The sequence below is a fragment of the Telopea speciosissima genome, chromosome 1 (genome assembly GCF_018873765.1).
Source record: "Telopea speciosissima isolate NSW1024214 ecotype Mountain lineage chromosome 1, Tspe_v1, whole genome shotgun sequence".
NCBI classification, from domain to species: domain Eukaryota; kingdom Viridiplantae; phylum Streptophyta; class Magnoliopsida; order Proteales; family Proteaceae; genus Telopea; species Telopea speciosissima.
This window is the reverse complement of record NC_057916.1, coordinates 25,101,546-25,113,653: the sequence shown is the minus strand read 5'-3', so window position 1 is coordinate 25,113,653 and position 12,108 is coordinate 25,101,546. Positions and strand designations below refer to the sequence as shown.

Here is a 12,108-nt window from a genome sequence, read left to right as displayed (position 1 = left end):
CATGGGTGAAACTCAAAAGCAGTCAAACCACTGGAGAAAACTCAACATTCCATTCAATCTCGTATTGCTAGAGGGCAGGATACATATCCTTATATATAACTCTCAAAATATGAATCCAACTACGACTAGAACTTCTCTAATCCTAGTACAACTCAGAATACTACTTATTTGACTAATAATTGACTGAAAATAGCATAACTAAACTCCTAAATTGACTAGGAATTGAAGACTAGCTGCAACTTCAGATATCCTAATGAAACTAGGACTAAAAAACTTGGTAGTCTCTCAAACTCCTGATGCTAATAGGAAAAGACTTAAAATCCGTTTTTCCCCCTGGACTATATTCTTGGGCTTTGTGGTTGTACTCATTACAGCCAGAAAAAAAAAAACCAAAAACAAAGGCCAATAACCGTCTATTACCAAAACAGGGATTATTATTGAAGTGTGACTGCATTATTCTAACTAACTAGAAAGATCAGAAGTGCATTTCTATTCTTTCTCTAGTTGGCTAACGAAGTACATGCTTCTAACCTTGTTACAATCCCAGTTTCACTGTTTTGCTTTGACTCTTGGTATTCCAAATTTTTATGTTGAAAACAATTTTTTTTGAGGTAGAGTATGTTGAAAAACTTGGTAATAATGGGATTTTATCTTTCTTCAAATTTATATTGGTCGATCAACTCACTGTCATTTAATTATTTTTTATGGGTGGGAATACATAAACAGCGGTTGCTGCCAGAGGAGGAATGGAAACTCTAAAGCCTGCTTTGCAGCGGGTGTACATGACAAGAGCATCCGCTTACAGGGATGCATTGAAGAGCTTTATACAAGGATATCAAGAAGGGATAAAGCAAGTCATGGAAAAGAAGGAAGATTCTAAATCTCAACAGCCAGAAGACACCACAGGAAGATCAACTTGATCCTCGCCCCTTGAACAGACATTTTGTAAGTTTGTCATCAAGGAAAAAGCCGGAAGTAAAAAAATTAGTTGTGCGTTCATTGTTAACTGGGTTTTATAATTTTTTCTCAGTAAGTAGTTGCTAATGAAAATCAGCTTTAGTGTACATCCCTCGTGAGGTTTTAAACTGAGCTATGAGGACCTTACAATGGAAATATAGGGAATTATGTAGTTCCATTAATTTTTATCGTAGATGCTTTTCAGTTTTGCTCCAAGGTGAATCTGACATGACATTCCCAACGAGTCTTATATGTGTTGGCACCAATGACTCTAAAGTATTTGATTTACACAATCTCTTGCAAAGATGTGCAAGGAACAAGGCAGCTAAGGAAGGAAAGATATGCCACGGGAGAGTTGTTCTTTATGGTCTAGAAAAGGACATACTTACATCAAATATTCTCATTAACATGTATTCCAAATGTGGATTTTTAGAGTCTGCATGCCAGATATTTGTTAGGATGCCTAAGCGAAGCCCAGTTTCTTGGAATACCATAATTGGTGCACATACTCAGCATGGAGAGGAGGAAGAAGCTCTTAAACTTTTTATGCAGATGTTAAAAGAAGGAGACCCACCTAGTGAATTCACCTTGTCAAGTATTCTTTGTGCGTGTGCTGTGAAGTTGGCTATCTATGAGAGCAAACAATTACATGCATTTGCTCTAAAAACTGCAATGAATTCCAATGTCTTTGTGGGTACCGCTGTACTTGATGTTTATGCAAAGTGTAAGTTAATTGAAGATGCTCGCCTGGTATTTGATACCATGTCTGAAAGAAGTGATGTCACATGGAGTTCAATGGTGGCTGGTTATGTTCAAAATGATCTCTATGAGGAGGCTTTGATTTTGTTTCATAGAGCTCAAAAGATGGGGTTGGAGCGGTCTCAGTTTACACTCTCTGCTGCTGTCAGTGCTTGTGCAAGTCTGGCTGCAGTTATTGAAGGTAGCCAGTTGCATGCAGTGTTGGTAAAAACTGGTTTTGTTTCAAACCTTTTCGTGTCTGCCTCTCTCATAGACATGTATGCAAAGTGTGGAAGCATTGAGGGAGCTTACTTTGTTTTTGCTAGCTTGGAAGGGAAGAATGTTGTCTTATGGAATGCAATGATCTCGGGTTTTGCTAGACATGCACGCTTCATTGAGGCGATGATACTATTTGAGAAAATGCAGCAGATGGGTATATATCCAAATGAAATTACTTACGTTTCTATTTTATCTGTCTGTAGTCATGTTGGTTTAATTGAAAGGGGACACAGATATTTTGACTTGATGAACAGAGATCCGAGTGTGGAGCCCAATGTGCACCACTATTCATGCATGGTTGATATTCTAGGCAGGGCTGGGATGATTCATGAAGCTCGGGACATGATCGAAACAATGCCGCTTGAGGCTTCTGCTTCCATGTGGGGATCTTTGTTGGCCTCTTGCAGGAACCATGGGAATTATGAGTTGGCAGAGATTGCAGCAAAACATTTGTTTGAAATTGAACCGCATAATGCAGGAAACCATGTATTGCTGTCAAACATATATGCAGCCAATAAAAGGTGGGAGGAAGTTGCAAGGTCGAGGAAGCTTCTTAAGGACAGTGGGGTGAAAAAGGTGATGGGGAAGAGTTGGATTGAAGTTAAGGGCAGGGTTCACACATTCATGGTTGGGGAAGGAAGCCATCCTAGAATTGGTGATATTTATGCAAAATTGGAGGATTTGGTTGATGAGATGAAGAAGCTAGACTACTTGGCCGAGATTGAACAGGACCTGCATGATGTGGAGGAGGATCAAAAGAAAGTGCTCTTGAGGCACCATAGTGAGAAGCTGGCTCTTGCCTTTGCACTGATAAGCTTCCCACCTGGTATGCATATTGTGATCAAGAAGAACCTCCGAATCTGCAAGGACTGCCACTCCTTTATGAAGCTTGCATCGAGGATTGCAAGGAGGGAAATCATTGTGAGGGATACCAACCGTTTTCACCATTTTAGGGATGGATCATGTTCATGTGGGGACTTCTGGTGATACATTAGTCTATCATTATATTTTGGTTCATCCTGTTCATTGAGAGTTTTGCGGTTGGGTGCAACATTTTATTTGCCCCCATCTTGAAATCAAGTGCCCTTGATCATAAGGCATCAAGATTTGTCTTCATTTGTTACTACCCTCATCTTTCATTTGTTGGTGATGTGTGTTTACCATGAAGCATAAATCTATTTTTGCCTCCTGTTACTGTTAACTTGAATTTATATCAAATGTTACTCTGCCCTTTGTTTCCAAATAGCTAGCTGGCCTTTCCAATGGCCTGATTAACTTAAGTAAAGCTCTACATTTAAACAGGCGATATGTCGAGAAGGTTTATCCGAATTTGTAGTTTGGTGTCACTCTCACTTAGGGATGTAAACGGATCGGATTCGGATCGGATATGGATCGGATGTGATCGGAGCCGGATATTCCCTGGTCGAATACGGATACCTCTAAACGGATTCGGAATTTCGACCATCCGTTTACATCTCTGCCTTGTGTAACCCGGACCTTCCTCCCCCTAGCGGATACAATTCACTCTCAATCCATATCTCTTAGATCATGATTCTCTTTTCATCATATTCTAGAACTTATTTAATCTTCAAAAACCCTTGAAATCATTATTTACTTAAATTTTTTATTATTAAGTATTCGGATTTTTTTCGAACGGATTTTAATCGGAGTATTCGGATTATTTTCCGGATATCTCTAAACGAATACGGATGCCCCTAAACGAATACGGATGCGAATTCGGATTCGGATTTCGGTTATCCATTTACATCCCTACTCTCACTCAAACAATGACCAACTGTTGCAACATATGCGTTTGTAATGATTTTCTTATTTTCCAGGATTGCAGATATGAGCACCACTAAGTGGCAGGCAAGATTTAAACCAGCAAGATTTAAAGTATCAGAATCGGACATGGTTTTGGAAAGTTGATTTTAAGTGACATGCTGTGGATTCGCAAGGATATGCATGGCAATGCACAGTAATCCTTAGGATACACAAAATAAGGCATTTAAGCATAATAGAACATGAATAGAGAACATATATGGTATTTTTAATTAGCTTCATAATAATATATCAGAACTTCATGGCTTTTTAGAAGCATCCCCCCCACCCCCCAAAAAAAAATGTTAAAAACTTTTTTTTTTTAATATTAATTTTGGAAATTTAAACAATAAATAAATTCAAGAAAAATTTATAAAGCCTAAACTTCTTAGATCCATCATACACAAGAAAGTCTGATTCGAACTGATATCTAAACAATAAAATTTTTATAATTAAAAAAATCCACATAGTTTACTCTCTCTCCTCTCAGTCCAGCATGAGAATGCTATTGGATAGGTTATGGAGCTCACACCTTTGGTTTCAAACTTTTCTGCAAAAACACTTTAGGAAAATCGAGGAGTTTCACAAATTATTGAGTGGTTTTGAGCAGTTACAAAGTGGATTTAAAAAATTTTTAAAAAAAAAAAAAAAAAAAAATCTTTCAAAGTGATGTGGTTGAATTGAATGACGGGTCGTCATCTTCACAGGACAAACCCATTACAGAAGCTGGAGGGATAGAAAGGCACATGATTGGCCACTAACTTACAGGACTGGTGAAGTGCTAACAGTAACAACACCTGGGGACACACTAAAGTTGCAACACTAAACGTTGGATCCATCACAGCATCAACCCCTATCACTTAATGGAATCTTTCTAAATCTTTTTTTTTTTTTTTTTTTTGGAGTTAGTGTCAAACTAGCTTGGTCCATATTGTCCCATTTACAATTTTACATTCCCGTTGACAATTTAAAACAGTTGCAGATATCCATGGCGGCCCACCATATCAATCTTCATTCTTATTTTTTTTTGGGTTTTTCATTTGTGATTGGGAAAAAGAATGCAAGTTTGCAATAATCAGTAGTAGTAGATGATATGATTGGACTGAAAGTGTCTCAGAACCAGACTCTCTCCATGATGAGAATGACTAGAAGAGGACATAACATAGGCTCCACTGATCAGTAGGTAAGCATAGGGGGTGGGGTTGGAGTGGACATCATCCATACTTGATCTTCCAAAAGCTCCACTCTTTATGAAATGATGCATCAAAATTTGTATGAAATTGAGTGGATTGTACGAAATTGCAGAAGACAATTTTCCCTGGTGATGGATGGGTTATGGGATGAGAATTTTGTTGCTGTGAGTAGAAAAAGGTAAAAACTAGAGGGAGGTAAAGCCATTGATGGATCCACCACCACCACCTGATCACATGCAAAAGCAGAGGATATATAGTTGAAAGGAACTTGACAGTGAGAAGAGATGAGATTTCTTTTCTGTTTTTTTTCTTACGCATTCTCAAGTGGGAGCTACACACAGTACTACTACTACTCTCTCTGTCAGAGATGATTGGAGGAAAGGGAGGGGTTAGATGCTTTTTAGATTATTTAGAAATGCTAAAAAAAAAAAAAAAGTACATCAAAGGGGGGTTGGGTGGGCTGCAGTGTTAACCATCCATTTCATGCATGAAACATCATTATCATCCTCTTTCTTTTTTTTTTCCGTAATCCGTATACATTATGTCACTGAAGAAAGAAAGAAAGAAAGAAAGAAAGAAGAAAATCTCCATGGAAAATCTCAACAGCAACCTGAAGGATGATTCTGTTTTCAATGCCAACAAAGAAAAAAAAAATCAGAAAACCCAGATCCCAGTGCATGACGTCGTCTACTTCTGCCTTCCTGTGTGGATCCCAGCTTGCACAATTCTTTCCAATTTTTTTTTTTTTTTGGGGGGGGGGTTGGAGTTTTTCTTCTTTTCTCTTGTTCTGTATCTCTCATTCTCCTTTCTTGAGAAATCTTAGCTAAGAGAGGAGGATGTAACTGATGATGAACTGAAGAAGAGGAAAAGGAATTAAATTCCTCAAAATGAAAATCAAAAAAAGGTTTTTTTTTTTTTTTTGGGGGGGGGGGGGGTGGAGGAGTGGAGGTACTTTCTCTGTCCTGATCGGAATCGCCTGAGAATCTGGATTCTTCTGTTCTGGGTCTTGTGGGTGGGTGTCCACTCTTCCAGAACCCATCATCTTATTGATAATTTCTTCTTTCTCCTTTTTATCGTCTCTTTTGTTTTTACTTACTCCACAGCTACAAAGCCTACAGGTAAACTGGAGTGTTGAATTCGATCTCTCTCCCTCCAGACTCCAGAGTTCCATAAGAAAAAGCAGATAAAAGTTGGGGAAGGGTCAAATCTTCTACTTTACTTTAAAGGGCAGTCCGTCACATCGGGAGATCTGGTCGGCAAGAAAGATTTCTCGTGTGATGCTTGATATCTCGCTGGAAGTTGATGTCCTCCTGCTCCAGCTCCTGCACAAAATTAATTAATATCACTTGAGTTGCTCCTCTCATAATTTATGCTCTTTCTCTTCACTATTTTTCAAATCTAAATACTTAAAACTTGCACTCCTCTGTTACTGTCCTATTGAATTCTGAGCGTTTTAATCATGTTGTATTGTACTCATAGGGTAGGTTCTACTTCTTGGAAAACAAATAAATGGGAACTTGATGCCGTTAAGGAAATTTGAACCACCACCGGAGTAACGAGTCACCAGGCCAAGCCCTGGATCAGCTTGTTCTCGAATTAACTAACTATCGTACTGTCCAACGGAGAAATTCCCCCCTCCCCCCTCCTTTCTTAACAGAATTTTAGGAAAAATAAAAGACAATCTTGATCATGTACTTCAGCCATGGTTCAAATAAAAGGATTGGCAATGGAATCAGCTTCAATCTGATTCACTTAAAATGGACTAATATTGGCCTCAACCCTAGAAATCAAGTATGAATAAGCTGATTAAAATAGGCATGAACCCCAGAGATCAATAATGAATCACCTTGAAATCGAATTGGAATTGGAATTGGCCGAATCCAATTCCTCAAACCATGATTTTAATTACTTGTTTCAGATTAAAAAAAAAATCATTAGAAATTTATAATATAGATATCATTGTTTTGATTCAATAGATATTTATTTTGAGAGAGAGAGAGAGAGAGCATTGTGAAAATGATATAGCTTATCATAAGACATGAGAGTGAGTGAATGAAAGGTATATATTAAGGAAAACGAAATCACAATGAAAAAGTTGTTCGCATGCTGAACACCAGACCATTCAAATCGTCCTTCATTGCAACTAGTCCGCCTGTTGAAACCACATGGTCCACCCTTCTCTCCATTATTGTTATTATCATAGGATTGAGTTGCCCTCCATTCACGGTGAATAGGTGTATTGTCGTCTATGGGTGGAAGAAAATTGTCCTATTATTATTATTATTAGGGATAAAGTTCTCCGCAATGGAGAGATGCAAGGTTCGCCCAAGATACATGGGGTTGGATGAAATGACCACCCCTAGATAACCCAAACCCCACTCATGTCCCGCCTCATATGCACCCAGATGCGTGCCTGGACCGAAGAATTGAAGAGGAGGCAATGGCTGGTCTGTTTCCAAAACAAGTACGTGTATCAGTTCTCAGGTCACCATTGATGGAATCAAGACGAAACCTGACTACAGTTGGATCGGAATAAATGTTCCATTATTATTATTATTATTTTCTTCTTTCCTTCTTCCAGCCATCTTATGGGGATCGACCAATTAAATTTGGACACCAAAATTGTACATTTGTGGCAGCCCAGTTCCAGTTGTGGTCCAGTCCCCAAATTGTAAAATTAAAAAGATAACAAGCAGCATTCGAAGAAGAGGATCAAAATGAAAAGGAAAGTAGCTAGCCCAGAAGTAGTACTAGTTAGTACCTTGTGAGCAGTGACGAAGATGCTGGAACCATGGTGAGCTGATTGAGGAGGTTGAAGAAGAGTTGGATAGAGGTGGTGGTGACTCGATTGTGATGAACCATCATCATCGGGCATGGGTGATGGGTATGGATGCGGGGCGTCGTCCAGCATCTGGCAGTCTAGATTCACCCCGAACAGCCTTAGTCGCTTCCAGTTCCCCGGTGCTGTCGGGTTTTGAACCACGGGCGCCCCCCCTGTATTTTTTTCGCAAGTTGCAATTGCGCGTGCAATGTGCATGCACACACACACACACACCCACACTAATTAGCTCTTTTATTTTTTTTTTTCTAATAAAAAATTAAGAAGGCATTTTTCAGTTACTAAATATTTAAAAAAAAAAAAAAAAATGAAAAAAGAGAGAGAAGAAGAGATGGGGATTACTTGTTGTTGCTATGTCTGCGTGAAGAAAGTCAGCTTGATAGAGAATAGGTGAAGGAGATCCATGAGTATGACCATGATGACCATGAAAGTGCGATGGATGATGATGATAATGATGATGAGAATGATGATAAGGAGAAGGAGAAGGAGAAGGAAGAGGAGGAGGAGGAGGTGCAGGTCCGGAGTAGAGGACCCGGGTCCACGCGCCCATAAGTGAGGGGCCCTCATGCTGTGGTGGTAGTGGTAAGGTTCCGCTATCTTGGACGGGAGCGGCACGACGCCTCCAACGAATATAGAACCTCTCCCCGTTAACCCTATGCCTCTCGAACAATACCACATCGCCGGCGTCCAACCGCTTCTCCTTCACGAAGCGGCTCCACCCTTTAGTCAACACATAGCTTTGACTACTATTCCAATACGAATATCGGAACCTCCATGCCTTACCTGACTCGTCTTCGAAACTCAGCAATAACCCTTTCTCCCCACCCGACTCACCACCACCGCCGCCGCCACCGAGTGGGAAGTACCTCTCAGCATGTTGTTTCGGTATAACAAGGCGGTTGAGCTTTCCCACGTCGCTCGGCGTCAACGGCTTCTCGAACATGTGTTCTCTCTCTTGTTCTTGTTCTTGTTCTTGTTCTTGTTGTTGTTGGTGGTGGTCGTCTCTGTAACCAGCTTCAATGTTGTCCCTCTCTTCTACGATTGGTTCATCTGGTGGGTCTTCGTCATCGTAGGTATTGGTGTCCTCCTGGTATGAATGGAAATTGAGGGTGCCATGGGGCGCCCGGAACATCTCTGCTGCTGCTGCTACTGCAATATTAGTTGTAGCGGCCTCCTTGTTCTGATCAGTTTCTAAGGAGGTCGTTCGAAGCCAGTGTGGGTGGTGAACTGGATTGTTCTCGTAGAATTGAGCGCCCCACAAGCTGGTGTGTTGAGGGACTAGTCTTTTGTATGCTGCTGAAGATGGGATCTTTGGTGCTGGGTCCATCATGGGTTCTGTGACTTGTGTTGTGCCCACCAAAACCTTTCTCAACAACAAAATTGGTCTATGGGCATTGTGTGTGCCTTTGTATGTGTGTGTGGGTCTAAGAGAGAGAGAAAGAGAAAGTTGAGACTTGAGAGTGGTGATGATGATGGTTTTGATGTGGGGATTGTAGAAATTATTGGTTGTACATAGTAAGGGAGAAATGACAAGAGGGTGAGAGAGATTTTACCTAAAAAAAAAAACAAGAGAGAGAGAGAGAGAGAGAGTTGTTGCAAGTACGAGAGAGCACTACTTTACGGTTTTGGGTGATGGAAATTTTATAACAATGATTAATTAATTTCCGATTTTGGAAAGATTAAAAAGTTAAAATAGTTAAATTTAAAAAAAAAAAAAAAAAAAACAAGTAACTTTAGCAAATTTGAAGAAAACTGGGTTGATGATTCAAATGAAACCTTTGGAATTATGTTCAGAAGAAGTATGAAATCCCAAGATACAATAACGACGAATATAATTAGTGAGTCAGTCCCCTAGAGCTACTTTACTTTAAAGCTTATTATTCTATAAAACTAATTAATTAATAATACCTGCTACTTACTGTTTCTTTCTGTTCATCTAACTCCTTATTAGTATTACTACTACTACTACTACTACAGTGCTGGTAATAATACTTAGACCACCACAAAGGGTGCCCGGCCATCTCTCTAATTTAATTATTACTGTGGATTCCTGAGAGATCTTGATGATATCCGGGAATTTGTGTGGGAACTGGGAAGAGTACTGTTGGCAATTTTCTCACGTGCATGGCAGTATTATTGGGTTTTGCCCTTCTGGGTACCATTAATTCCTTGGATATTAAAACATAGGAAAGAGAGGGCCGGGAGTGATTGGATCTGCAAGCAAAAGTCCAGAGATAGCTAGCCCCTCTCTCCCTTCCATTTCCAATAAGCATGATACATAGATGAGATAAGCTTTATCCAATAGGTGGGGATCGAATGAAGGAGAGGGAGATTCTGTTGCAGTTGTGGTGTTTCAATTCCATCCTCACAATCCCAACTTCCCCAACCCCATCTCTCTCATCATTCACTCAACACTTTGGTTTCTTCCTTATTCTATATGTGTTTAATTATATATATATATTGTTTCTGTTTCTGTTTCTGTTTCTTCTTTATTATATTGACCCCTCTCCCCCCCCTTTTTTCTTTTCTTTTATAGTTTCAGACAAAACCCACCTCAATTTCCAGGTAGATTCAGAGACCCTTTCCGTGGCCACTCAAGTTTACACTAGTTTTATATCCAATCTCTACATATTGGGAACATCCACATATATATATATATATATATATAGTACAACCAGTTGGGTTGGGTTGGGCTTCTGAGTATAACCTATATTTAGGGATGTAAACGGATCGGATTCGGATCGGATACGGATCGGATGTGATTGGAGTCGGATATTCCCTGATCGAATTCGGATACCTCTAAATGGATTCGGATGCGGATCGGATTCGGATTTTTGACCATCCGTTTACATCTCTGTCTTGTGTAACCCGGACCTTCCTCCCCCTAGTGGATACAATTCACTCTCAATCCATATCTCTTAGATCATGATTCTCTTTTCATCATATTCTAGAACCTATTGAATCTTAAAAAATCGTCAAAATCATTATTTATTTAATTTTTTATTATTAAGTATTCGGATTTTTTTTCGGACGGATTTTAATCGGAGTATTCGGATTATTTCCCGGATATCTCTAAACGAATACGGATGCCCCTAAACGGACACGGATGCAGATTCGGATTCGGATTTCAGTTATCCATTTACATCCCTACCTATATTGTCTTTCCTTACAAGTTAGAAACCACCAAGATTCTTATTCATTTCTTTAAATTATTTATTATATTTTTTTAATTGTACCAAACTATGAGTATAAATCTACTTCTGTAAATGCATGCACCTCAGTTCAGTTTTGGCATCGTGGGTCTCAATTGGGGAGGTTTAATTAGCTATATATATCAGAAAATATCTTTGGGTGTTAAGATTTGTACTAATTATATATTAATGTCATAATTAAGGTAAAAAATGTTACTTATAGTATATAATTAAAGATGCTGTGTTGGTTAAGGACCTGATTATTTGATTCTAAAGTAATAACTAGATTAATTACTTTTGTTAATTAATGAAGAATCTGCCATACTTAAAAAGTTCTTGGACTCATTTTGGTTAGGAAATTATTATTTTATTATGTGTTGGGAAGGAGGGTTAAAGTAATGAAGTTGGGAAGCATTATAAAAAATATTATGGATTCTAAAATTTTTATAATTTGGAGTTCCCCAGTTCCCAAGCAAAAGCACCTGGTTTGTTGGACCAATCCTTGTGACTTTCTCCACTATGTTGTCTCTGTCTCCATAATCTTGTAAGGGACCATTCATGGCTTGCAATTGGTGATTAATTAATTAATTAATTTTATTGAAATTACCACTGCGATCAGATTGTTTAACACTTTAAAAGAAATAAAAAAAAATTTGTTTTTGTGTGGCAAACATGGACCCAAGTAGGCCAAGAACAACGTACCACCGCTAAAATTAAAAGGTTGATAACTTGATATCCATCCACTCACTTCTCATTTTTTTGTTTATATATAAATAAGGACAAATAATTCAGTATAAAGATTATCCTATTATATTTAAATTTAAAAAATAAATAAATAAGAATAAGAGAAGAAGAAATAAGTCTTAAATAATTCACGAGCATAGCATGCAAGTGTCCTTCTCCCTTTAACTTAAATTCAATTAATAAAAGAGAAAAGATGCATTAAAGATCCAAAAAAAAAGGGACCTGAAGTCCAAGATAAATAACGTTCATGGAATGGAGGTGAAAGCTACCAGACCTAATGAAGACAGAATTCCAAATAATTTCTGAATTTTCATGAAACCTTATTCAAAATATTTGAATTTTCTTC

At 38.6% G+C, this 12,108-nt stretch overlaps 3 protein-coding genes across 3 annotated transcripts in view; 2 read left to right on the top strand and 1 right to left on the bottom strand.

The window, feature by feature from the left end:
- Nucleotides 1-1,064, top strand: part of LOC122670922 — a 44,382-nt gene extending 43,318 nt beyond the window's left edge. Inside the window, exon 3 of the mRNA XM_043867964.1 lies at nt 727-1,064. Coding sequence (XP_043723899.1) covers nt 727-920 — 194 coding nt within the window. The 3' untranslated portion in view covers nt 921-1,064. The remainder of the gene's footprint in view (nt 1-726) is intronic.
- Nucleotides 1,065-1,092: 28 nt separating this feature from the next.
- On the top strand, nt 1,093-3,217 carry LOC122670887 (pentatricopeptide repeat-containing protein At5g04780, mitochondrial). The gene is made up of 2 exons (XM_043867910.1): nt 1,093-3,037; nt 3,069-3,217. The coding sequence occupies exon 1, from the start codon at nt 1,093-1,095 to the stop codon at nt 2,959-2,961; it is 1,869 nt and encodes a 622-aa protein (XP_043723845.1). The 3' UTR covers nt 2,962-3,037; nt 3,069-3,217.
- Nucleotides 3,218-7,665: 4,448 nt separating this feature from the next.
- On the bottom strand, nt 7,666-9,245 carry LOC122672906 (putative B3 domain-containing protein Os10g0537100). The gene is made up of 2 exons (XM_043831096.1): nt 8,170-9,245; nt 7,666-7,979 (listed from the first exon to the last, which is right to left on the bottom strand). Exons 1-2 carry the CDS (start codon nt 9,155-9,157, stop codon nt 7,666-7,668), a joined length of 1,302 nt encoding a protein of 433 aa, XP_043687031.1. The 5' UTR covers nt 9,158-9,245.
- Nucleotides 9,246-12,108: the final 2,863 nt, after the last annotated feature.

Bases quoted from the DNA above. Each gene is read 5' to 3' on its own strand.
- LOC122670887 (XM_043867910.1), top strand. From the start codon at position 1,093: ATGAGGACCTTACAATGGAAATATAGGGAATTATGTAGTTCCATTAAT.
- LOC122672906 (XM_043831096.1), bottom strand. From the start codon at position 9,157: ATGATGGACCCAGCACCAAAGATCCCATCTTCAGCAGCATACAAAAGA. The intron at 7,980-8,169 runs GTAATCCCCATC...AAAATACAGGGG, and splicing joins CGCAGACATAGCAACAACAA to GGGCGCCCGTGGTTCAAAAC.